Source organism: Macaca thibetana, chromosome 3 (assembly GCF_024542745.1).
Source record: "Macaca thibetana thibetana isolate TM-01 chromosome 3, ASM2454274v1, whole genome shotgun sequence".
Classification (NCBI taxonomy): Eukaryota; Metazoa; Chordata; class Mammalia; order Primates; family Cercopithecidae; genus Macaca; species Macaca thibetana.
The window spans coordinates 41,430,800-41,457,760 of record NC_065580.1 but is presented as its reverse complement, the minus strand read 5'-3'; the positions used below and the strand labels follow the sequence as shown (position 1 = coordinate 41,457,760).

Genomic DNA, 26,961 nt, shown 5'->3' with positions numbered 1-26,961 from the left:
TAACTAGAAAGCAATCTGAGAACTAAACTTAGTGAATTCTCAAGATGATAAGTGATAAAAATCACGCATTTATTTTGCAAGTTGGAACTTGCAGTAAATGTAGGTAAGAGCCACAGCTGACCTGGATGAATCCTGCCAACCAAAATGACTGTATCTACCACTGTTGCAGAATCATTTAACATTTTCTTGCTTTCATTTCCCTATCTGTATTTCAAGTATCTATATCTCATAAGGTTAACGTGACTTAAATGAAAGAGGCACACAAAGTTCTCATATTCATGGCCTGTACTAAACTCCCAGTAGTTATTAGTAGCTATTATTATTACTATAATCAACATCATCATCACCAGCTAGAAAACAGTCCAAATATCCAGTTAACTGGTGAGGTATCATAGCACATCAACAAATGTCACTAATCTCAAGACAATTTAAGTACTGTTACTTCAAATTACAAACAGAAATGATAAAAGGTGTAACACAAGTTTGCAATACTCCTGAACTGCCTGACCCTGTTCTTTTATAGTCTTTTATTTCTGACCTTCAAAGTAGGTGATTTCTAATTTTTCTTACATTCAGGTAGGTCAGGGGGCCAGACCATAAGCAGTGACTTTCTCTTTAAGGAAGCATGAATGTCAGTCCCCATGAGGGTAGCGCATAGCCAAACACTACTACAAGTGTAAATTCTGCAGCATGTGCTGGCTGCATAGGGAACTCAAAGAAAGTGAAAACTTTGGCCCCACTGACACTTAACAACAACAGCTACAACAACTATTTGAGCACATACTAAGTTCCAGGCACATACCACACTTTGCAAGTATTCAATGTTCGTTTAGCCCTCACAACAACTTTATAAGCAGGGCACAAAGCCCCTTTGGGCCAGGGACTATTACATGGGCTGAGGGTCCTGATGGTGAATAAGGTAGAGGAATTCCATGTCTCAGGGAGGAATGCAAAGTGACCTGATACACTCAGAAAAGGGGCTGGTGAAGCAATGAGTACAGTTTTACTTTATGGAGGAGCAGGAAGAGGTAAAGAGGGAGAGAAGTATCTATACTCTCTCCTTGTTGAATGGGATTGTGTGAAGAGGACAAATGCTGTGATTCCAGTCTCTGCTTCTGGAAATAGAGTCCCAGGGGCCCTAAACTGGGCAGGATGTCCTACCCAAGTGATACGGAGACAGGGCTCTAGATGGATGAGTTTAAGATAAATTCCTATTAGGATATAGAGACATCTGCTATAACAGAGACTTTTTAAAGAAGTAGCTTAGGCCTCAGCTTTCACGTGCACTCACATTCCACTTGCTGGAACTCAAATATTTGGCCATAGTTCCCTGCAATCGAGACTGGAGAATGCTGTCTTTATGCTGGGTGCCCATGGGTCCAGCTGAAACAGAGGGATCCATGATTATGGACCAGGGACAGAGGAGAGGTTGAGGGGTGAGGGAACTGCCAGGCTCCTTTCAGCAGAGCTGAGAAGCAAGGTACCAGCGTCCAGGAAATTCAGTAGCAACCCCGAGTCCAGAGAGCTAGAGATAAAAATCAAAGTCAGAGCAGGGAGCCAGGAGTTTGAGAGTGAGCAGAGAGAAAGAAAGTGAAAAAAGTTTGCAAATATACATCGAAAGCCCAGCTCAAGTGCTGAGAACAACCTTGGGGTGTACCTGCTGCTTTACAGGGCTGGGGAGATGGAAGCCGTTAATGTGGGAAATAATGACATGAGCAAGAAGGTAGTTAGGTGTGCATGGCCAAAGATGAAGGTGGCTGCTGTCAGCTGTAAAGGGTTGAGTGCTATGCACTTTGCATGCTTTTCTGTAGGCATGAGGATGTGTTTGGGAAGGAAAGCGCCATGTTCAGCTCTGTTCTGCAAACCAATTGTTGTAATGAAAGATTACATTGGAAAGGAAGAGAGTGACAGCAAGGAGACCAGTTAAGAAAAAGAAAGCAGTCCATTCTCTTACTGACTCAGCAAACATTTAGCACTTTTGGGTCACAGACTCTGCTGGACACAGTATATAGAAGGATTAAAAAGTAACTGTTCAGAGGAGATGGAGAGGCAGCGAGGCATGCAAACAATTACAATGAAGTACATGCTCTCTAAGCAAAGTGTGGAGAGGTATCCTGGGAACACCTAACTCCAAGAAGCCAAGACAAGCTGAAATGTTTTCCAGGCAGAGAGGGGTCAAGACAGGAAAAGAGGCCATTTGAGGTAATGGGAGCAGCAGATACAAAGACAGGGAGGGGAGCGAGCACAGGATGTTTGCACATTGACCAGTATGCGTGGTCAAAGCCTAGCACGCACAAGGGAAGGAGACAGAAGTGTGCCTAGGGGAACAGACCAAGGCCAGATCAGGAAGGGACTTGACTGTTATGATAGGCATCCCTGCCCTGGAAGTGATAGAGGCTTAGGAAGACATGAAGCAGGTAATTACAGCACCATGTTCACCTGTTAGAAAGGCCCCTCACATGGCAATGTAAGGGAAGCAGAGAGACCGAACATGATGAGACCACGGCAGTATCGTGAATGTGACCAGACAGCAGATGATGAGGGCTCCCTAAGGACAGTGCTGACAAGACTATGGAGGAGACAAGGTATTCAAAATTTATTCATAAAAGAGTAAATTTAGAGTTGTGTTGATCATTTGAGTTCTTTCAGTTAGGAAGATGGAACAAGTAAACAAATGCCAGGTGATGCTATTGGAGTAAGAGAGAAGAAGCAAGAATTGCAGCAGATTGGCTAAGAAGCATAAACATTTGGGCCCAAGAATGTGCTAGAAGAGCTATCTGGTGGAAGCAAAAGTGAATGTAGTCCCCAAACTGCAGGATTACCCTACAGTTGTTTAAACTGGAACACATTAGAGAGTGAAAGGAGGCACTGTTAATTACACTGGGATGACAGGCATAAACAGGGTTGTACTGAGCAAACTGGAAAGTTTGTTCCCCTGATTATCAAGGAAAGGACCTGCCTAGACAGACTCAGAAAATGCTTAAGTAGGGCTAGAGATGAGATTTTAGAATCTGTATAGATTATATTCTGCGGATCAACAAGATCATTCAAGTGAGAAAGTTCAGAGTGATGAGAAAAAGGATCAAAACCCAGATCCATGAAAGGTGTTGGTGGGAAACACTGGACAACTCATGTCTTGGATGAGAGGTGGAGCATGACCCTGGGCAGCCAAGTTTACATTCCCTTTAGGGTTCTGTCATTCATTGCTGTCCAAAGTAAGAAAGGATTCAGTACTCTTCACTGAATATTATAGGGAATGAGTATAGAAAGGCATTTTCCAGAATATTTTTTTCTAAAAATTAAAAGAAAAAAGGAAATAATCATAATCAAAAGCATTACAACAGTGTTCAAAGAACAGATTTCTATTTATCATGATTAAAATCTAGTTCCAATGACTTCGTGCCTTTGCAGGCACCTCATCTAATTTTCTCTTTTCTAAAGTAGCTACCCAACTCCATGCAACAATGAATAACTTGAGCGACTCCTATTATCTTGTTCTTGTATCCAATTCCTAGGAAGAAGGAATCCAAATATTGGGGCATCATGTGGACCTTTGCACATACCTCATGGAGACCTCTTGGAGGACCGAGGTGGCTGCTACAGTGTGAGTACAAACGTCTGATCCTCATGTGGCTAAAAGCTTAACAATGCATCAGGCAGATCGCAATCCTAACACATAAAAATGATCTAAAGTGGGTAACAAGAGGGCTACTACCTGACCAGAGGGCAGTGGGCCTAACCAGACATGACCTCTAGGATGCTGGAGATGAATGTCTGGAGGACAACTAAAAAGGCAGATATGGAGATACGGGTTTGGGACTAGTTACTGCAGGAGTCACAGCTGATTCCTGAAAGACCCCTGAAAGACTGGATAAGCTCTTAGAAAACAGGAGTAGGCAGCTGAGAATAAAACTTGGGAGTTGCTTAGAGTTAAAACACACACACACACACACACACACACACACACACACACACACACACACACACACCCCAAAAAACAAAAAGCAGAAAAACAAATAGAAAGCCTGGTCAGCAAAGTTGGAGGGGAAGTGAGAAAAGGACAGTGGTCTGGAAGCCCAGGGAGGAAGGAGTTTGTATTAAATCGTCAACTTGTTAAAACACCCAGGGAGACTGAGCAAAAGCAGAAGTGACAGGAAGCCACTGGCTTTGGTAAGCGAGAAGTATAACCACCTCCTGTAGTGAAAAATTCACGCAGTCCCTCCAGTGAAAAAAATCTCTTGGTATATGAACTTCAACAACAGAGCTGCTCAAATCCAGACAATCTCTTAAATTTGTTTCTGTTGCAGGAAACTAACATGTCAATGGTTTCATGACAGAATAGGAAGTTTCATTAAGAAATTCATCCATCGGCCGGGCGCGGTGGCTCAAGCCTGTAATTCCAGCACTTTGGGAGGCTGAGACGGGCGGATCACGAGGTCAGGAGATTGAGACCATCCTGCCTAACACGGTGAAACCCCGTCTCTACTAAAAATACAAAAAACTAGCCGGGCGAGGTGGCGGGCGCCTGTAGTCCCTGCTACTCGGGAGGCTGAGGGAGGAGAATAGTGTGAACCTGGGAGGTGGAGCTTGCAGTGAGCAGAGATCTGGCCACTGCACTCCAGCCTGGGCGACAGAGCAAGACTCCGTCTCAAAAAAAAAAAAAAAGAAATTCATCTATCTATTCAGATGAAACGATGGAAACAAAGGCTTATCCTTAGTTCAGCAGCCTCTCTGGAGTAGTCAGGCCAGCTATAGAGAGAGGTTTTCCGACGACATTTAATGGTGGTCTGCACAAATTTTTTAACCATTGGGAAAAAGACCAGGGGCTAACATGGAAAAAGGACAGATGTGGGAATTTGATCTTCAATGAATGGAGCTTGAGGAATTAGTTACCCATTTCCCATTTGTTAGAGATAAAGACTTAGTTTCTTTATCTACAACACAAGGGAAATTGACCAGATGAACTATGTCAGGGGTCCACAAACCCCCGTCACAGACCAGTATCAGTCCATGGCCTGTTAGGAACCAGGCTGCACAGCAGGAGGTGAGTGGAGGGTAGGCAAGCATTCCTGCCTGAGCTCCGCCTCCTGTCAGATCAACGGTGGCATTAGACTCTCATAGGAGTGTGAACCCTATTGTGAACTACATCTGCAAGGGATCTAGGTTGCGTGCTCCTTATGAGGTGGGACAGTTTCATCCTGAAACCATTCCCACCCCACCCCACCCCCAACCATGGAAAAACTGTCTTCCACGAAACTAGTCCCTGCTGCCAAAAAGGCTGGGGACCACTGAGCTATGTTATGTCCCTTCAAGCTCTGAAATTCCACAATTCTCTACTGAAAACCATGTGGAAACTGAAGTCATCTTCTTGGGTAGCAATGATTCTACTACTCTGTGTAGATTAGACAAATGTATGCTAGAGTAAAGAAAAAAACTATTTTTAAGCTCTACTTGTGGTCAATGTAGAATCTTTCTACCAGTGCAATGACTAGCTCAGAGCTGTATTTTTTCAGAAATCTGGCCTTAATATCTTAGTTATAAGTAGATTACTTTCTGTAGAACTATCTCAGCCAGAAAATAAATATTAGACAAATGACACTAATACATTTTCCAATATCTTTGACTAGGGTAGAAGGAAGTATGGTACAATGAAAAGACTAATGGATTCAGGCAATCTGGGCTTCATTCCCAACTTTTATCTACTAAACCCTCTGGGGTTTAAATGTCTTAATCATAAAATGGAAAGGTTAGACTAGAAGATTTAATGTCCACTCCAGGGCTTAAAAAATATATTAATAGCCTAGCAGCATGTGAATATTGTCAGTCATGCCCACTTTTAAAAAAATCTCTCTTTCCTTGTCCAAAATTCATCTTGTGCTTCTTAAAGTAAAAGAATACACGAGAGTCATAGTCTACGGGAGAAAGAGGTCACATTTCCCTTGGACAATATGCCAGAGGTGTGGAAATCAATGACAATGCCCTCTTTGATCATAAAAACACCAGAACTAATGAAGAAGTCATAATTAAGGAGTTGAGCGGCATCACAACTGCCCTACACTGAAGGGTAACTCACCCTGGGGAGTGAGTTCCTTTCTGCCTAGCCTGAGAGGTGCAGTAGCTGAACATCCTAGATCAAGGGTGTTCAGGTTTTGTTTTTCTTTCTTTCTTTTTTTTTTTGCCTCTAGGCTGAGTGCAGGCCTAACACACTCCTATCATTAACATCTCATATTACATTCAGAGTTTTTCTTTTAAAGGAGTGGAGGCAGGTTGCAAACTACCCTTTCCATGCACCTCTACAATAGCAAAAGAGATTCATAGTCCTAGATTAACTGTACATATTCAGGTTTAAACTATTCACATTTCCCATCTTTGTCTCCCAAAAACTTTTATGTCAAATATTATTGCATTCCATTCAAATCATACATACAAATCAAGTTCCCAGAATTTTTGTATCTTTTTGGTCAAAGGGTGAAGTTGGGGAAACAAAACAACAAAACTACTGCTAACAAACCATACCTCCAGACTCAACTGTATCATGCCCTTTTCTCATTTTGTAAAACACCAAAGTCCAAGATGAACAGCTTCTGCCAAGATCACAACAGGAAGTTACCCAACCAGGAGCTCTAAATACACATCTTTAGCTATCTCCATCTGGATGAACAAATCGTAACACATTCAGCATGTCTAAAACTGCATTCTGTCTTCTCGATCAAAATGATCCTTTTCCTTGTTCTTTTTGGGAATGTTACTACTATCTTTTTATTCAGCTCCCCCATTTCCCTCATCTAACATGCTCATTCCTGGGGAATTCCTAGTATTTCTCATTATTTCCACTGCTCTCATCATCTTTCATGTAGTGTCTCTTCCTGATACCAATTTCTTTGTAATCTCAAATCTTCTTGATGTTCTTGCTAAATGAATCTATTTAAACTATTCAGTTGATTATTTTGTTCCTTTGTACAAAACCTTTCAATGGTTTCACTTTGAATAGTAAATTAAGACCAAACTCCTTGCTATGTCACTGAAGGCCCCAGGCCCTGCTGTGAGACTCCCAGTCAGGTCTTATTTCTCACTACTCTCCATTATCCCAATTAACCGGGACCTGTTATCCACCTCCCTACTTCCATGTGTTTGTTTTTACTGCTCCTTTCACCTGAACCACTCTCCTTTCTCAATGGTGATGGTGAATTTAATCCTCCTTGCAAAGCTCAAAATAATTTCCAGCTCCTCCAGAATGAGCCATGCCTGAGCCTAACACTCCTGAAGTTCTGCCCTTTGAAATACGTATGTTCTCCTTCTTTTTCCTGTAATTGCTGCATTTTTATACTGTTCCAAGTGCATTTCTGTTCTCCTTGTGTTCATTTTTGTGCTTTTCTTGTCCTACATTTGTCTTGTACCCTGCACACTTGCCACTGAACTAGGAGCTACCTAATGGCAGAAATGATCCTTACAAATGTTAGCACACACAGTAGCTTGCACTCAGGAACTTCCTAATATCTTATTATTGCTAACACAAATTAATGCTAAAGTGATTGACATCAGAACAACATGAGTGAATGGATTACTATATTACACTATTTCTTTAATATTCAGAAACATTCCGTATTCTATCTGAGCATCTAGAGCTCCCTCTTAGATATTGGTAAGACAGCACAGACAGGGGTAAGTTTGGCAGCTGAGGGTACAGGGCAAGAGAACGAGCTCTGCAGCACGAATGTGAATCCTCACCCTGCCTCTCACTAGCAGCGTGGTGTTGGTACTGAAGTAAGCAACCCAATGAACTAAATCAACGCCAATGATTTGCTCCTATTGTAGATAAAATGTTTGAAATTACCCTCATATTTCTCATTAACAAACTACAAATAAATTATTTTTATTAAAAGTCTCTTATGCCCTTGACCATAACTATTGCATAGGAATAATGTCAATTTGTATTGGTAACATCTGCAATTGTATCACTCAGTCTCCAATTATTCAATTTAAGTACACTTCATCTATAGCAGACAACTTCGCCGCTCATCAAATTACAGCTGCATGATGAGGCCAGCTGCTAACAGACACACCTTAAAACCTTTGGAAGCAGCGATGTGGGCAGCAGTCCAGCCTTCTCTGTTGGCGTGGTTAATGAGGTCTGCAGGAACAACAGGCTTGAATATGCCTTCAGGACTCTCTTCTCCTCCATCCAAGTCAAAGACACCTGACTCGGACTCCTCCTCATTGAAAGAATTTCCACAAGCTGGTATTCTATGGTACATAAGAAGCTTGAGGCTGTCCACATTACCAGTGTCCACAGCTGCATGAACTGGTGTCCAGCCATCCTGAAAATAAAATGACCAGGGGGAAAGGGTTGATAACAACATTAATGTCAAGGATAATGTTATTGAAAGTTCACTTCAAAATGTTCTTGGGCATGGACCACTGAGCTGGGAAAAGCAGGCATTCCAATCCTGAACATCAACACTGATGAGCTGGGTAAAGTTCTCTGACTTCTGTCAGTTAACAATATTTCCAACTGCTATGACTCATGTTTGCTATTTTGTAATCACTTCTACCTACCAGTTAAACATTTGGGGTGAGCAGGTACTGCCCAGGGCATAACTGAGTATTATGTATGGTAAATCAAAATCTCAATTTAATACTATGAAAGAGAATGAACTTTAAAGGAATTAAAAAATTTATATGCAAGAATGTTATTAGTAGAGTACTGAAAGAATGCAGTTATAAGCCAGTTTTACTTATAAGGCACTGACCTAACTCTGCGATCTTAAAATTTTATGCCAACCATTCCAGAAGGAAAGATCCTAAATAACAGGGAAAAGGTAGACATAAAGAAAAAACAAAGCCAAATAATTTCAGTGCAGGTTTACAGGCCCCTATTGAGTGTTTTGTGACTGCAGAGGGATACTGATCATTATAAGCTTAGAAAATGTTTCAACTAAAATTACTGGGTCTGTTTTCTAGAATATATTACTTTGGAGCCTCTATTACCCACTTAGCTGGTAGATGGAGTTAGGGGTATTAATAGAAGTCCTTTTTAGGGCAGTGATTCTCAGGTGTGGTCCCCAGACCAGCAGCATCAGTATCACCTGGGAACTTGATAGAACTGTGAATTCTTAAGCCTCATCTCAGATCTATTGAATCAGAAACTCTGGGGATGGGGTCTACCAATCTAACTTAACGATACCTCCAGGAGATTCTAAAACACTAAAGCTTGACAAGCATTATTCTGGGAAAAATCTAGGTTCTATCTATAGTCTCTTCATCTTTATATAGAGATGGGTCTGCATTCTATTCGGACACTCATTTTCTTTATTTTTTAAAAAAAATTTTCATAAAAGAACCTGGCTTATTTTGGTGATTTGTATTTTGGCTATGTTTTTCTACCTTTAATTTCCCCTTGACATACCGTTTTCATGTAGTATTTCACACTGCTATACTAAATATATTTCAGTAAGCTACAGTACACTTTTAAAAAATAATAGGGTAGAAGACAGATAAATAGACAATTAATAAGAACAATCTAAATTTGGGTTAAGTCATCTGATCATTTGCTAAAGCCGTCCCTTTGCAATGCAGCTTTTTCTCTGGTTTGGTATCTCATACCAATAAAATCCACTTGGCTAAGACAAGACAAGGGTGCTCCAAACAGATAAATAAAGTTCACTTGGCTAAGACAAGTAGGGAGCTTCAATCAGCTCCATTCAGGTGTGTTCTTCACTGGGTTGTGGACACCTTTACTTGGGTAGTATAACAGTATACCACACAAGTAGTCTACTACTGAAGACTATAAGTGCTTTTGACCTTTCCCGATTTATATTAGAAAGGCCATGCAACCATTTCTGGAAAAATAAATTTCTATCTTCCATCCTTTTTTGATACTTATTATAAGGCACAGACATAATTGTTCCCAATTACACTGTTTATCTCTGAACTTTTGAGCATCCATACTTTCAAAGATTTTGTTCAGCTCACCAGCAACTAGCTGGAGAGAATGGATTTCTGTGTTCTCTAACTTAGGATGTGACTAATTTTTATGCTGTACTGCTTTTTTTTTTTTTCATTCAGCCCAGTGATACAAAATTATTTTTCACTATAGAATTTTATACTGAATAAGTGTAACACCACAGATTTCTCAATATATATAAATAACATGAAAAATATAAAACTAAACTGTTTTCTCAGATTTTCAAAAAATAGGAAGTTTTTTTAAAAAAAACTCTAGCAATAACAGTCATTAAAAATGTTTATATCTAGCTTATTACATCTCTGCTTATATATATGATTTTTTTTTTTTTTAGGCGGAGTTTTACTCTTGTTTCCCAGGCTGGAGTGCAATGGTGCCATCTCGGCTCACCACAACCTCTGCCTTCCAGGTTCAAGCGATTCTCCTGCCTCAGCCTCCCAAGTAACTGGCATTACAGGCATGCACCACCATGCTCAGCTGATTTTCTATTTTCAGAAGAGATGGGGTTTCTCCATGTTGATCAGGCTGGTCTCAAACTCCTGACCTCAGGTGATCTGCCCACCTTGGCCTCCCAAAGTGCTGGGATTACAGGCGTGAGCCACCACACCCGGCCACATCTCTGTGGCCATTATTAACCATTGGTTCTCCTTTACTTAAGAAAACACAGGATCTGAGACTATTATTTGTTGAATGAATAAAAAATTATACCTCCCTTGTCTGCCCTAGTTCTAAAAATAATCAAAGCATAGGTATTTGTTTTCCTGTTTGACAGATGAATCTGAGGCTCAGAGGTTAAAGGACTGGTTAGGCTAATGAACAAGACATTTAATTAACAGGAAAGAGATTCAAACAAGGGTCAGACACTTTCCAAATCCTACGAGCAAAACAAAATAAAGCAACCTCTATTTTAACCTTTATTTTGTTTTTCTAGTTGTAGAGTTTACAAATATATGGCAAATTATGTATACAGGGGGGAAAAAAATAACCAGAGTGGTACTCACTGTGGTTTTTACACTTCGGTTGGTTCCGGCTTCCAACAAGAGTTTAATACATTCTTTATTTTCATTTTTACAGGCCAGGTATAGAGGTGTCTGTCCTCCATCAGCAGCATGATTAATGTTAGCATCATATGCAATTAATAATTCTACACACCTACACACAAGATTAGGATTAATTACATAAAACCTGGGTTTGACCTTTGAAGCACCACCTAACCAAGATATTAAATACAGAAAAGAAGGCAATGCTGCATCTTTATATACATCAACTGTTTCTATTTATATATATATATCAATTATTATGGATCTTATTACATGAATACTATTTTTATAAGGCTAGAAAATATATTCTAATAACAAAATTTCATTTCTCCCATGAAAATTTGAAAAGTGCTAATACCTCCTTTATGATACTTCCCTATAACCAACTTGTGAAAGCAGAGTCCTTAGAATTGAACTTCCTGGGATGAACGGTTTAACTGTACTTGATAAATATATATTATTTTGGTTCAAAATAGTTTGAACATTGAAAAAAGGCTGCTGAGTCATTCTGAGATTTTCACTTGAGAAAATAATTATAAATAGCATAGACAGCAGGGCACCATGTGCCTTCTCTATAAAAGGCAGCAGAATGGCTGAGAAAAGGGTTGCCTTGGGGAGAAAAGACAGCAGAGGTTGTCCTGTCTCCTGAAGGCAGGCCAGCTGATGAGGAAAAAGATAGCTGAGCAGAAACTCCGCTGCCCTGAGAATCAAGGAGGAAAGAAATGAGGTAAAGTCAAGACTTTGTGACACTTAGTTACTAGCTAAACATGCGGAGCTTAAGTTGTAAAATTAGTTGAGAATAAACTTAAAAAGAGGGCTAAATCATAATCAAAGAAAGAAGCAATCCACTTCATCTTTTATTTTCACTCCAATGAATGTTTTTCCTAGTTTTCCCTTGCAGTATCTGACTTTTATTTATATATATATATATATATATATATATATATATATATATATATATATATATATTTTAAATTAAGTGACATGTTGATGTATGTGTGTATCAGACACATTTAAATTAACCAATCCGGCCTGGTGCAGTGGCTCACACCTGTAATCTCAGCACTTTGGGAAGCCAAGGGGGGCAGATCACGAGGTGAGGAGATCCAGACCATCCTGGCCAACATGGTGAAAACCCATCTCTACTAAAATACAAAAAATTATCTGGGTGTGGTGGCGTGTACCAGTAGTCCCAGTTACTCCGGAGGCCAAGGCAGGGGAATCACTTAAACCCAGGAGGCGGAGGTTGCAGTGAGGTGATGAGCTGAGATCACACCACTGCACTCCAGCCTGGTGACAGAGCAAGACTCCGTCTAAAAAAAAAAAATAATAATCAATCAATCAATCCCCAGATTTCTCCAGGGTCCTTCCTTTTTGCAGAGTTATCCATGCTTCCATTCCTGTGACTGCTATACTCTCCAAGAAAGTGGCCCTACAGGCTGCCTGGTGAAAGTAAAGGTAAAAAGCACAGCTCAGAAGGAGAAATTCCTTTTGAAGGAGTCAGGATATGCCCAAAGAGTACAGCAAAATCAGTGTCTAGGGTTCTCAATGACAAACTCAGGGTAATGAAATATGTGTTCGATATGCAGAAAAGTAAATCATGCTATACATAAATAATTCATTTTGTATTTTAAAAATTTTATATTTATGATTAATAACATGGATTCAACCTTAAAAACCCCATTTCAATAATTCTGTAATTTGTTAAAGAACATTTCTATCGGGACAGTTAGATTAAAAAGTTAAAAGCAACTTGTGTTTCCCACAACCCGACATTTCAGCACAGGCAGAAAAAGCAACTTAGCTATTTTCTATTTTTTAAAAATTAAAATATGACTTTTAATGTTAAAAAGTCATGCCTATATCTGACTGACTTAGTAAGCTACTAAATAAATCATTGCTAAAGTTAGGTATATTTTAATTAATAGGTATCTTTGGCTTAATGCTCAAACTTCTTTCAGTATGTGAAATTCATGCTTCAATTTTGTTTTAAATGGTAAAACAAGATGAATAATTAGAATACATTACCACTAGGAAGTTCAGATTATTACAACCAATTTAATTCCATGTTCTACTTTTAGTGACATCATAAGTAAAAAATCTTTTGGGGGGTTGGAATGGTGTAAAATAGTGAACAACAAGCTTCTCAACAGTCTTTTATCTCATGACATATGTGTTGACATGCCAGATTATCTTCTGAAGAAAGTTCATTTACATTCAGTTGGGACACAGCACAGTTCTCTTCTTCACTTCCCTCAAATATTAACTATTATTAAGAGCAAATTTAGAATCCTAGTTTGCATTTAAATCCTCAAATATATTTAGTGAATTTATTTGCCAGTGATTTTAAGCACTAGTTTACACATCCAGCCGGAACTAAAATATGTGTGCAAATTATAAAAAGAGGCTTTCACAGTGAGAAAAAAGGAATTAAGAGCAACTTACTCGAAATGTCCCTGAGCAGCTGCAGCACACAAGGGTGTGAAGCCATTTTTATCAGCAGCATTGATTTGGGCTTCTGCACTCAGCAGCAATCTCACACAGTCTATGGATTTTAATAGAAAGCCATGTAAATTCCCCATTTGGAGTTAAGATGTGCCAAACTCTATGCAATCTGTAGATAGATTCTAAACCCAAAGGGCCTCTCCCCTGCACAGTTCATCTCACAATTCCATCATGGCAGACCTGAGACTCTGCAGACTAATTTATAGGAAAAGCAGCCTCTTCTCCCAAAGATTATAATACCCCAGACTCACTGACTAAGATGGGTGTGTGTGTTTGTGTGTGTGTGTGTGTGTGTGTGCGTGTGCACGTGCATGTGCCCATGCGCGCGTGCATTTTGGGAAGAGTTGTTGCTGAGTAAAAAAAATGTCATGTGCCAGAAAATGCTTTACCAGATTTTTCTACCAGTCTATCCCAGAAAATAATGTTCCTGGATGGAGAACCAAATTCACTTACCAAACTGAAATACCATTCTTTGTATTTAAATAAATTATTACTTTATGATGTTTAATCTTTAAACTGCTTCTGGATGGTGGGCATACTACCCTTAACTCCATGAATGAGGCTAAAGGACAGCCCATTGGAAGTCACCTAACTCAGGAATAAATGCCACCTAGATGTCACATTCCTCATGTTACTTACTAGATTTACTTCTTCTATATTAATGAAAATCTCCATAGTGTTTATGAAGAATTCTAGAATACTTAAAAAATAATAGGCTCTCTGAGGTTGCTAGAATCCTCCATTTATCTGAATTAATCGACAGTCACATGGGCTCCCATATGCAATGCTATCTGACTTTGCATTTGCGGTCAAATCCTCTCTTTTTCTGCACTCCCATATGTTTTGGTATATTTGACTACAGGATTTGCATTTTAAAGAACAAGAATAATTCCCAGTCTTCATCGATATACCATTTATAGTTACACAACTTCTCGGTTCTTTTAAGACATTCAAATAACCATAAATTCTTCCAACTGTGGAACGATTTCAGGCCCATGTCCTTTCCTAACTACTAAAACTTTCCCTCACTGTAGCATGTAGCACTAAAGTTCTCATAATTAGACTTTCTCATATATCAGGTATTTCTAACGGACCATAAATGCAAAGTCATCTTTGCATAAAACAAAGATTACTTTTTACTAGCTGTGGTAAAACTTTATATTAAGGAACTGTACAATTTGGATTTTTTAAATGTTTATACAATCTTTAAATCTCATTTAATACTATCAATTACCACCTGTAAAAGAAAAATAAAACTAAATTGAGCCTTAGGCTCATAACAATGGATACATGGGCTTTTGACTTTCCCTCCTTTTGCAAGTGTGTGGTGTGATAAGATCTTGCCATATTTACCTGTATGTCCATTCTTAGCAGCAGAATACAAGGCAGAATGGCCATCTTCACAGGAGTAATTAATGTCCAGTCCTTCTTCATTAAGCAGCATTGATAATAAAGTGACATTTCCCTGGGCAGCAGCTTGCTGAAGAAGGGTGGGCCTGCCAGCCAGGGGGGCAGGACCACCACTCATTAGCAAAGGGGTTAGGGAGGGTGACCAGCCTGTAGGTTAAAGTGACCCTCGTTAGAGAGTAGGAGCAAGGACAAGAGATAGATATTACCCATTCCTTTCTGAATTACACACACACAAACATATGAACATGTGTCCCTAGAGGATTATGTGGTTTCTAACATTATCAATCTGTTAATATTTACTTAGCATGAATCTGAACTGTTATTTCAGATCTTATATCTGCTGCCAATTAAATCAACATACATAGTGAAAAATTATTTTTAGTCATGAGTCTTGTACAGGTAAGTGTTAAAGTGGTGATTGGTTTTAGGAAAACTTAAGATGGCTGTCTTGTTTTAAAAGTTCAAATTCCTCTTCAGGATTTTAAAACAATTTGAATTTTAAAATGTAAAGGTTTTACAAGGTAAAGTTTTCCTCTAGTTCAATACTAATCTGGAAAAGTGAACTGATATTTTTAGGTATAAGATAAATAATTGTAAGAAACAGATTTTTCTTTTTCAACAATGTTTCTAAAATGTTTAATTACAAATTTTATGTAAACTGTTAAGATGGACCAAAGAGTCTATTTATATTCCTTGAATTCCCTTATTTGGGAATGGAAATAATGGAGGCCAACTGCTATTCAGTATTAAGAGATAATAAAATATAACATATATAACTGGATCTAGAGTTCACCAGCACAAATATTCTATATACAATTGTGAAGACGGTGTCATCTGGCCACCTTTACAAAACGCCTAACAAACTTTTAATCAGCCAACAAAACAGGACACTCAATATGTAATTTTAACAAAAACAATGAGTTATCATAGTTAGATATTTCTCATCAGTATTTAGCAGCTTTAGAAGAGAATCTGTTAAGTGTGTGAATTCGGCTGCATATAGCATGAAAAACTTTCTGAATTCTTCCTTGATCAAAAGGCTGTAAAAACAGTAAAGTAAAAATGTTCATTCAATGTGATATATAGGTATTTGTGTATTTTAGACTTAAATACAGTGAATTTTCAAAATAAGACATTTTCTTCTTTTTCCTTATAGGGTTCTAATACGTGTAACAGCATTGTGCATATGTACATATATTTATCCCTAAGAGCACACTTTCACAGGCCAATTAGGTCTAGTTTGTCCTGACCAAAGTGATCACAGATGGAGGGCTTTATTCTAAATAGTGCTTCACAATGGCTAGACCCTAAATTTCTATATGCACAATACATCTCATTGTACATAAAACAAAGATTACTTTTACTAGCTGCAGTAAAATTTTACATTAAGGAACTATACCATTTGGATTTTTAAAATGTTTTATAACTATCCACTACCACCTGTAAAAGAAAATTAAAACCATATTGAACCTTCTGCTCATAACAATGGTCATATGGGCTTTTGACTTTACATCCTTTTGCAAGTGTGTGGCATGATGAGATAAGATCTTGCCATATTTACCTGTACATCCTTTCTTAGCAGTGGAATACAAGGCAGAATGGCCACCTGATTACGATACGTGGTAATATCCCTTTAGTAAGATACAACAGATGGATGTTTTATACCCTCTGTACATTTGGTATCAGCATAATTATTCTAGGCATATAAGTGTCATATTAATACACATATGTAATACTCAATTCTTATGATGAAATCCTAAATTATTGGCCTTAAATTATCTTAATAAATATTTTCAAAGTACATATCAAAGGAACTTCTCAGTATTTAAAAACTATTTATTAAAAAAGGCAAAACAAAGCCAATTATACAAATGAAACTACACTGCTTATAAAAAGCTGGATATTATATCTTTATAATCAATTACTTGGGTCTATGAATAATTTATTGTTTTTAATCCTATTAGGACTATATGTAGTGACATACAAAATCAAAATGCTCATAAAATTCAATATTTATATAAACTTTATGATATTTTCCTACTGATACTCATTAGCTCTTCTTACAAAAGTAGTATTTTTACTTCATACTTACAAGAAGGCTCCTCTCTGGTACATTTTACCTTTTGTATTTTCTTAAAAACAAACAAACAAACAAAAAACAGGCCCACAAAAATTAAATCAGTACTTATTAGAAATGGATAAACAGAGAAATTATACACACGAAGGTATAAAACCTCGACTGCAAAGCAAACACAGGCAATATGAAGGCATCGCACTACAGTCCTCGGTGGAACAGGAGGGAATGGGGCTCATACTCAGCCTCTCTCTCTTTCATTCTCTCTTTAGATCTCATCCAAGGGGTCTTGGTTATTGATATTCTTTTATGAATACCAATACATGTAAATGGCTTGCTATTCTTTTGGGTTTTGTTTACATTTTTCTTTTTTCACCATAAATCTAGGCTTTTGTGGGGAGAAGACAGTTTAAATATATTTTTCAACTGCTTTATACAGAAATACTCAATTGCAGCTGTAATTTCCTGGGAAACCCTATTTTTAATAAGTTATCTGAAAAACAAATTTTTTTCTTCAATTTGTTTTCCATCTTTAGACCACTGAAGGGTCGTCTTATACAGAACTACAGAAGATATATCAGTTGCCTTATTTTCTTAGAGGTCTGCAATATATTTTAAAAATCTTTACAGAAGAAAAATGCTTTACAAATACCAAGTATTTTAAAATTGTAAATACATTTTACATCTTCACTAACATTTCCAATGTTGTCTAACACACAGACAAGCTTATTTTAATAAATCCTGCCTAAATGTGGGAAAAATAAGACTTCACCATGAGACTACATTGTTCATCTGAAATTACCGACAATGATAAAAATGGTAATGTTTAGTTAAGAGGTTAAATAATGGTTAAGACAGAACAGACCGGTATTCGTACAGCTACTCTACTGATGTTAGCAAAAAGTCAATCAGTTTCGCAGTGTCATATGCAAACATTAGTAAGGTGAGCATCCTGCACAACATGCCAGGAGGAAGGGAATGACTGGACATGCAATAGCAGAGGGAAGGAGTGAGAACAGCTTCCGGCATCAGCTTCAGAGGGTGGAGAAGGTTAATGTCATAGCCCAGATCATTCTTGTTTTCTGATTTAGCCTTTAAGCCAATCATACATGGAGGATAATTTTTAAAAGTCATGTTTCAATAGGGAAAAGGTGTAAACCAAATTAAATCAAATGTATCAAATGAAAAAAAAAAAACCACAGAAAAAACAATTTCCAAGGGTATGGAAACTCAGTTGCCTGGAGTGATTTCTGGTTTAGGCTTCTGTTCATCTAACATTTGAAATGTGTTTATTTGGCAAGTTCAGGAGGAACAAGAAATTCTAGTTCATTTAGAATTAAGAATGTTATTTAAAAATTTAACATTTGGCTATAAAGGTTGCCAAATAGAGTTTGGGTAATTTATACTACAATTCATTGAAAGGGCAACTTCTGTCATTCCAATTTTCCTTGGGGCTCTAACTTAGTCATAATTGTTATAGATAGAAGCTGACATGGAACACAGGATTCTAGAGTTGGAAGTACTATGGGCCAGTAGTTCTCCAAGGAGGGAGAGGTAGTTTGAAAATTTATCAGGCAAGTTTAAATCTTTTATTGTTTGGGAATATTATTATATTATTATAATTTTGGTTCAATGCTTTTTTTGAGACATAGTCTCACTGTGTCACCCAGGCTGTTGCACAGTGGCATGATTAAGGCTCACTGTAGCCTTGACTTCCTGAGTTCAAGTGATCCTCCCACTTCAGCCTCCTGAGTAGCTGGTACTAAAGGCACACGCTACCATGCCCAGATAATTTTTATATTTTTTGTAAAGATGGGATTTCGCCATGTTAACCCAGCTGGTCTTGAACGCCTGCGCACAAGTGATCCTCCTGCCTCATCCTTCCAATGTGCTTGGATTACAGGTATGAGCACTGCAGCCCGCAATGCTTTTGCTTTTAAATGAAAAAGCTAATGGCTCAGAGGGAATTAGCTCTCTAGGGTGATACTTAGAAAAGGGCAGGAATGGACTAATCCTGCCTTACTATACTTAGTTCAGCGCTTGTTTGATCACAGAAATTGGAAGAGACATCTGTCAGGTATTTGACAGATGTGCATTGTCCCTGTGCCTTGCTTTTGGCAACCACAATTGAATCAGTGGCTGTTTGGAAGGTTAATACCCTTCAAAGGGCTAATGACCTGGAGAGGCACAAGCTCACCCAGGGACACACAGGTTAGTAAGCAGGGTGGAGGCAGCTCTGGTGTTTCTTAGTTGCAATGGGCATAGTGGCAAAAATAGGGGTAATCTCAATGCAAAACAGAGTTTAAATCCTCTATCTTATTTGGAAAGTTCAACGCAACATTTATAGTTGAATTGTAGAGTTGTAGACCTCCATTGTGTAAGTGTAATCACACTTTCATTTCCCAGTCTAGGTGCTCAGTAAACACTTGCTGAATGACTCAAGGCTTCCAGTGCCTCCCTTCTCCCTTAATAAGTCACATCTTATAAGCAAATGACATAGAAACCTGTTATTCTACCAAAAGTAATTCTGCAGTTCTGAGAGGAATAAATAAACAAAATACTTTGGCAAAATTGCAGAAGTCAGAGAGTAGAAAATAAGGAATCCGTTTTCTGTATCTTCAGGGGCTGGTATTTTTTTGGTCTCTGGTCTATAGTGTCTTTTGCTTTCCAGACATAAGTGAAGGGCATTTTTCAGAGGGGTTATAGCTCTTTTATCTAAAATTTTACTGTATCCTAGGGCAGGACATCCTGGTGAATAGATAACAGATTAGTAAATCTCTGTCTTTAGAAGTTAACACATTTTAATCCATTAACTTTTCAATCCTATTGACAAAATGTTCCTCAGTCATAGATCCTGGTTTTAAGGTTTCTCTGCCGAAACCAAAGGGCATGTGCAGCTAAACCCTGGACCACAGTCATGACCAAGGCAACAAGTGGCAGACCCTCAAGGTCTCAGAGTAAAGATGGCTTTGTATTTTTTAAAGTGACAAAACTTCTATATCCTAGGAAGTGTTTTCTATTTTACAGTCTATGCATTTGTGGCAACAGCACTGCCACTGCTCCACACATTTTTGGAACTTGTGTTTTGTGACTGCCCAAAGATCTTATAGTACATTCTCTATTCTACTGAGTAGCAAAATTCCTCTTCTGAGGGTGGATTTAATTTGTAAGAAACAGCCAAAATTATTTTAGGCCACGAGAAGAGCTGTTCAGCTCAGTAATACCATTTTGGATCAAAAATATAGAACGCTGAATGCCTGTAAAGATATCTCAAAATAATACTAAAGTCAATTCCAAAGCAAATTCTCAAAAATACTGTAAACAACAATATCATTGAAGCAGTAATATCATCTCTACTTATTGATTACTCATGCTATTCTAAGCTCAATACTATGCTGACAGATTAGAGGATCTGCTCCTCCTAACAGCCACCCTCCCCCATATGAGTAGCGTAAGAAGTCACCAAAAATGCACAACTGTAAATGGCAGAGACTAGATTTCAACATAGATCTAACTTCAAAGTCCATGCTGCTTCCAATTCCCTATTTTGCCCCTCAAAATATGGATAAAGCCTCTCAAAGACCTTAATTTCAAGTTGATAGCTTATAGTTGGACAAATAAATCCTAAAGTACTGCTGCCATCACCTGATAATTAGCAAATATGATGCTATTTGCTTTTCTCTCTCTCCCTTCAAAGTACTCAATATAACAACTATTCAAACCTTCCTGTAATTATAAAAGTTTCCTCCCGTTAGAACCAACAATCTCCACCAACCACTGAGATCCCATGGTAGGAGAGACTTCTCCAAAGCTTCAACAGAACTTTGTCTTCCACATTTTGAGGGGTAAAATTGGGAACTGGAAACAGCATGGACTTTGCAGTTAGTCAGATGGGTGTTGGAATCTAGTCTCTTGTTATTTATAATTATGTGTTTTTGGTAACATTACTTTAGAGCCACATTTGCTTAGTAAAGAACTAATCCAGTCATGTCAATAAAAAGCAATGCTTTCTCTAGCACTGTATAACAAAAAGGAAAAATCCACCTTTTCTTTGTTCAAGAGTCCCAGATTCAGTGACTTCATAAGCCACACCTGCAATGGAAACCTTCTGTAACATAGCCCACATGCTATGTTAACCATCTGTGCCCAAGTGCTGGAAGACGGCAGCACTAAATAGGGTACATGGCTTTTAGAAATAAACTTAGAACAGATTTATAAATATTCACACTCCATTTCTGAGGGTAAAAAAAAAAACAACAAAAAAAAACTCTAAACACCAAACTGATATTAGAACTTAAAATATACCAATTACAGAACAAATCTAGTCAATTTGGTAATCCAATATAGTGTTAATAATTACTTGAAAGGCCTTTAAAAATGTCATCTCAGAAGGAACAGAATTAAACATGTACTGTCTGATGATGACCCACTGAGGTCTTGCGAGATAAATATTTAATAAGAAGGAATACTCTTTTCTCCCATGTAAATACTTTAGTCTCTCTAAATTAATGGTCTCCATGTGCTTTAAGCCACTACTTTCAGGTTATTTTAAAAGAAGAAAGCACTTAGCATAGTGAAACCGCAATTCATATAGCAAGATGAATCACCATACCCTGGAGCCTTTAAAAACAAACAAACAAAAATCAAAAAACAAAAAACAAAAAACAAAAAAAAGAGAGAGAGAGAGAGAAAAGAAATGGGTGGGGGTGGGGGAAGCATAAAATTAAAAAAAAAGTTTCAAGGCAATGTGAAGAAAATCAAGGCAAGTGAGAAGAGAGGCCATATTCTTTAAAAAGGGTATAACAGTTCGATCCCTTTACCTGATGCTGTTACCAGGAGGCTGTCTGAGGCACCTGGTCTACAGGATGAGGCACTAACGGGGTTTATGGAAGAGCAAAAGGCAATGGTGGTAGGAATGACAAGGGAACTGTCTGAACATGCAGGTTGGTTCAGTCCGGGGGTTGCAGCAGGCCAGGCACCCACCTGAGATGTGGCCAGGGCTGAAACGGTACAGCCTGCAGGTGCCACAGTTAAATCTATGGATGGTTTTGGTGGCAGCTGAGGGGAGGATGACTTAGGAAGGTTGTCCTCATTGGTCACCCTGTTCCCTTGTGGCAAACTGGAAGGAGGCGAAGCCACAGTTTTGTTATCAACTTTGGCCCCTGTGTTCGAGGCCCTGCTGCTGTCTATAATAACCTTGAGTTGGGGGTGTGGTGGAGAAGGAGTTTGGGAGAGCCCTGGCTTTTTTGGAGGGATAGGAGGAGGATTTCCTCTGTCAACTCGTGCAACACCGTGAGTCTTTAAACTGGTCCGACCGACTGGAGGGTGAGTGCCAACATCCCCTGTTGGGGGCGCTCCAGGCCTTGAGGGAGCACCTGCTTGAGGGCTTGTAAATCTTGACAGTGCTTGGGTCACAGTATTCCGAGCTAGTTGTTTGGCCACTAGGTTGTCACGACTTGTAGGTGACATATCTCTTGACGGAGGACTTTGGGTAGTATTTCCATTTTGGTCTGGGTCGTTAGCATTGCCCTGAAATCTAAATCTAGCTGCTTGGATTCGTGGGTTTAGACCTGGATGCAAAGAGGCGTTGGCACATGGTGAATGTAAACTGTGCATAGGTGGAGCCTGGGAGTTCTGAGGAGCTATGCCTGGTGTCTGAGTGGTGGGAGGGGCAGCATTACTGGGAAGTGGGGGTGTGCTACTGGTTGGATCTGGTGTTGAGTCAGTGCTTGGTCCATTTTCCTCAATTCTGTTTGCACTTGGAGGTGGGAAAGCGGGTACAGAAGAGCCAATCAAGTCACCGTGGGAAGCCTGCCTGTCAATACCTGGTCTGGCCATTGTGGCACTAGTGCACACGCTCCCTTTTGCATTTGCAGAAACTAGGGGGCTCCCTGTGGAAGGTTTTACAGGCATGGTTAAAGGCAACTTTTTCACATGGTCAGCACTTTCTGTCACTAGGTCTGTCTGGCATGCAACAGACCTTGTCACAGTTCCTTCTGTTCCCACAGATATGGAAACCAAACGCCTATCTTTTGTCTTCCGTGGAAGAGAGAGGCTTGGTTTACTGTCACTTCCCCTTTTCAGTTGCTCAATCATTTTCTTCATCTTGTCTATCTCCTCTTTGAGGTCAGTGGTGTGTGCTTCTTCCCGGTTCAGCTTGGCACGAAGCTGTTCCCGCTCGGTGTCAAACTCAGAGAGCTGTTTTTCCATCTGAGCTTCCATTTCTGTGCTTCTTCGTTTCTCAGCAGAGAGTTCTTCTTCTAATTCATTTGTCTTTTTCTTTTCCTCTTCCAGTTTGGCCATTATGTCTTCGAGCTTCTGGGCCTCCTCTATGACCTTGCCGGAGAGCTGCTTGCACTCTTTGACCAGCATCAGGACCACCTGCTTGTTCTTGCCGCGCTCTTCCTCGAGGCGGGCGGCCAGCTTCTTGTGCTCTTGCTCAAGGGCTTGTAGCTGAAGCTTCTCCATTTCCAGCTGAAAGAAATTCACAGGAAAATCCTGATTAATATACAGAATTTTCTTTTCACCAAGGAAATGCTTTTTGTGAGATTTTTATTAATTTTCTAACAATTACATATTCGGGTTAGCAAAAACGCCACATTTTCAAAAAGTGTTGTGATAAGAAATATTTTAAAGGCCCATTAAAATGAGAAAATAGATGTAAATGGCTTTATAAAAACATCTAAATTACAACAACAGAGAATTTTTAAAGTCTACTGAAGTTAACTACAGAAAAACAGAACAATAACCAGATGCTTTAAATCACAGGGATCAGAAAGATCTATTTTTGTAAAAACACAGCTCTGTGATGGAACTGGTGATATTTTTAAAAAAGGTTTAATGCTTTAAAATAATTAATCTCTGAGGTAAAGTATCATGAAAAGTACTGAAAACCGAGGACTTCAGTTAAATTCTAAGCCACTATGTTTGCTAATTGTATTATCTATCTCAGAAATGTACCTTCTTTGAGCTTCCTATGATGAGTTGTTGTGGAAATCATATAAAATTACATATGAAAGAAAGTTCTTTGAAAACTCTAAAGAGCTAAAGAACGATCTTATTAGAACTATATTTGGTGTCAGTGAACCTGGAGCCTCACCTTGTCTCCTACTTTGATCCCACTTGCTCCCTTAGCTTCACTGGACGCCTGGAGTTTCCTAAACACGGTTCTGTCTTGGGGTCTTTGCCCTTACTGTTCTTTCTGCATGGGATTCCCACCACACACCTTCCCATAGCACTCCCACAATAAGCCACTTGTGCACGGCACAAGAGTGACCCATGGGAGGGTGAGTGGGAGCAAAACTCCAGAGCTCCCCCTCCCTTCCTTGAACTTCCCTACTCACCCAAGTCGCCTGCCCAGCCATGAAGACTGGGTGCCTTTTCCTTCACAGAAAAGCACTGTTTGTTCACCAAGCCATGGGCCCTTAGGATTGGTGCTTTCTAGAGTAAAATCATTTTTCTAACTGATCAACCTAGACAGGGAGCTTTTAAAGCCTTTCTCTCTCCAGATGGGGCTTTCTAATATACACAAAAGCTCCCAATAGCACGGGGGTTGGCTCGTTCATTTCTTCCAGGCTTCTGCTTAGCTGTCACCTTTACAGTGAGGTCTTCCCTCACCACCCTATGGGAAATAACAGTCCCTCCCACCCCTGCGTTTATCAACCTTTGTTCACTACATGCCTGCACCCCCTACCCCGAATGTGACTTCACTGAGGGCAGGGACTGTGTCGTTAAGACCTAGAATAGTGGCTGGCACACAGTGGTGCTTCATAAATTGTAAATTGAAGGAATTAGCTAAAATTAACATAGTTCCACTGATAACAATCAACTTCTGTTACTAATGGGCTTTCTGGCTACGTAGGCAGCCTCACAGCGGCACTGGTCTAACATGTTCCTGCAGATTTCTCACTTCTCTCCAGGGGAGCATCTGTCATGAGGGGCTCTTGAAGGACAAAGGTCACACCCCAAACTGGGATACAGAAGCCAGGTTGGCCCACACGCCTCACTTCCCCAACTAGTGAAATGTTCCACTGGCAGTCCATAATGGGCCTTATGGTTCCTAAAGGTTAAAGTAGATCTACCTGATTATAAAGCTGTGAATAGGACTTGCTTTCTCATGTAGATGTTAAACACAAATATCCTCTCAAGAGAGTCACTACTTATTTGAGTCAAATTTTTGTCATCAATAACAGAGGAAGAAGATACTCTCACGACCTGTAAGTCATGAAGATGTTCCTGTTTCTTGCCCTGTTACAAAAATCCATGACTCCATTCCCCTCACAGTCAGTCATGGGACCAAAAGGATGGTCAGAGATAGTGATTCTTTACTCTGAGATGCTTCCTGCTTTGACAAACGATTGCTAAACAGCATTGGGATATGTCTCATAAATAGATGATCAGGAATAGAGATTATTCCTCAAGCATAATTACACATATACTTTATTCTACTGGATAAAATTTTGGGAGTAATTCATAAGTAGATTAGGTAAGATTGGGGAACAATAGTGTTGTCATATACTGTTTTTATATGTATATCTTATTCACGTGGGTGCCTTGCACAAATTTGACATATTATTAACTAAAACACATTGAACTCTTCTGAGATGCACCAAATAACACACTGGTATTAGAAGGCATATGCAAAGTTAGAACTGTTAAGAAAACTTAAATCTTATTTTATGCTAACCCTAAGAAAAAAAAATTCTTACAGCAATGTAAGAAAAACATAAACTAGGCCAATTTTCTGCTTACTATTAAAATACAAATTTCATCATTTGCTTCTGAAGGTAGAGAATTTGAAGAGCTACCTTCATTTTACAAAACAATAACTAGAGGCCATATGAGTGTTTTTCCTAGTGTCATCCAGCTAATGAGTGTCAGTCATGGCAATCACTCAGGGTTCTACTTGTCTCAGATTTTTCTCGGCATATCTCACATCTTGTCCACAGTAATTCTGCACTATGGATCGTCATCTTTCAGAATCAAATCGAAGAAGGAGTTCCAAGCAGAGACCAACTCAGCTAATCTCAAATATTTATACAGAAAACTATACTATTATAAGAGCATCTGTAATTCCTTTCTATCGTTGTCCTCCATCACTTGTGCTTTGTAAATCCTACCTCAAACTAATACATGTCTTAAAAAAATTATACCACAAGTAGCAGAGCACAGAGGAAACCTCACAGTTGATATACCTATAAACACATGGCTCCAAACTCAACCTCTGACTCCCAGCCATCAATCACTCTACCTAACTTCATTTAGCTTCCTCTGCCATTTACTACAGGGGATATTTCAAACCTCTGCTTTCCCCCAAATCTTCACCCAATGACCTCTTAACTGACTTAGTCTCTCTTTACAGACTCCTTTATCGAAAACATTCAAACTCACTCACTTCCCCTCTTCATCTTATCTCCTCCTTTAAGCTTTATCATAGCAACACCAATCCATATTTCCTTCCCTTCAATCAAAGGGGGAAAGGTTTCCATCTGCTCAGTGGTGGACTTTCCTTCAGCAATTAACTTCATTTTCTCCCGTCACCTCTGGGACTCATTCCATCAGTTATTATGTTGCTCTTTTTAAAATATTAAACACCCTTTTCTCTACAGGAGCCTTCCAATAACAGTATACAAACACAGTATATAAACATTTTTATATTAAAAAATTTTTGACCATTTCAGTCAAACGATGTGTACTTAAGAGAATGAGAGATGTAGTAGTAAATAACATACTCCCGTACCTTAAAAATAATTTTTATATAGTACTAAATCCTGATCCCAAACTTACTGTGTGACCTTGGTAAGTTCTCTAAAAATTGGTTCTGTATGGTCCTAATAATTACATTATTTTATGGTTTTAAATAAGACAACACGTGTAAATCACATAGCATAGTGCCTGGCACTAAAAAATACTAAGTTTTCAATTCATAATACAATAGCTACTTGTATTAATTTAAAATGTGTGTAACT

The 26,961-nt window shown here is 38.9% G+C and overlaps 2 protein-coding genes across 6 annotated transcripts in view; one reads left to right on the top strand and one right to left on the bottom strand.

Annotated features, from left to right (window-relative positions):
• LSM8 (LSM8 homolog, U6 small nuclear RNA associated) overlaps positions 1 to 26,961 on the top strand; it is a 765,242-nt gene that overhangs the window by 346,726 nt on the left and 391,555 nt on the right. The window lies entirely within an intron of this gene.
• The window catches only part of CTTNBP2 (cortactin binding protein 2), a 162,020-nt gene that overhangs the window by 58,746 nt on the left and 76,313 nt on the right, over positions 1 to 26,961 (bottom strand). For 4 of the 5 annotated variants that reach the window (XM_050785103.1, XM_050785100.1, XM_050785101.1 and 1 more), the window contains exons 4-8: positions 21,814 to 23,467; positions 14,863 to 15,066; positions 13,450 to 13,549; positions 10,966 to 11,116; positions 8,064 to 8,318 (exon numbers count right to left, since the gene is read on the bottom strand). In XM_050785103.1, coding sequence (XP_050641060.1) covers positions 8,064 to 8,318; positions 10,966 to 11,116; positions 13,450 to 13,549; positions 14,863 to 15,066; positions 21,814 to 23,467 — 2,364 coding nt within the window. Of the gene's footprint in view, positions 1 to 8,063; positions 8,319 to 10,965; positions 11,117 to 13,449; positions 13,550 to 14,862; positions 15,067 to 21,813; positions 23,468 to 26,961 lie in introns of those variants that run through there. The other variant, XM_050785104.1, reaches the window with a different exon arrangement.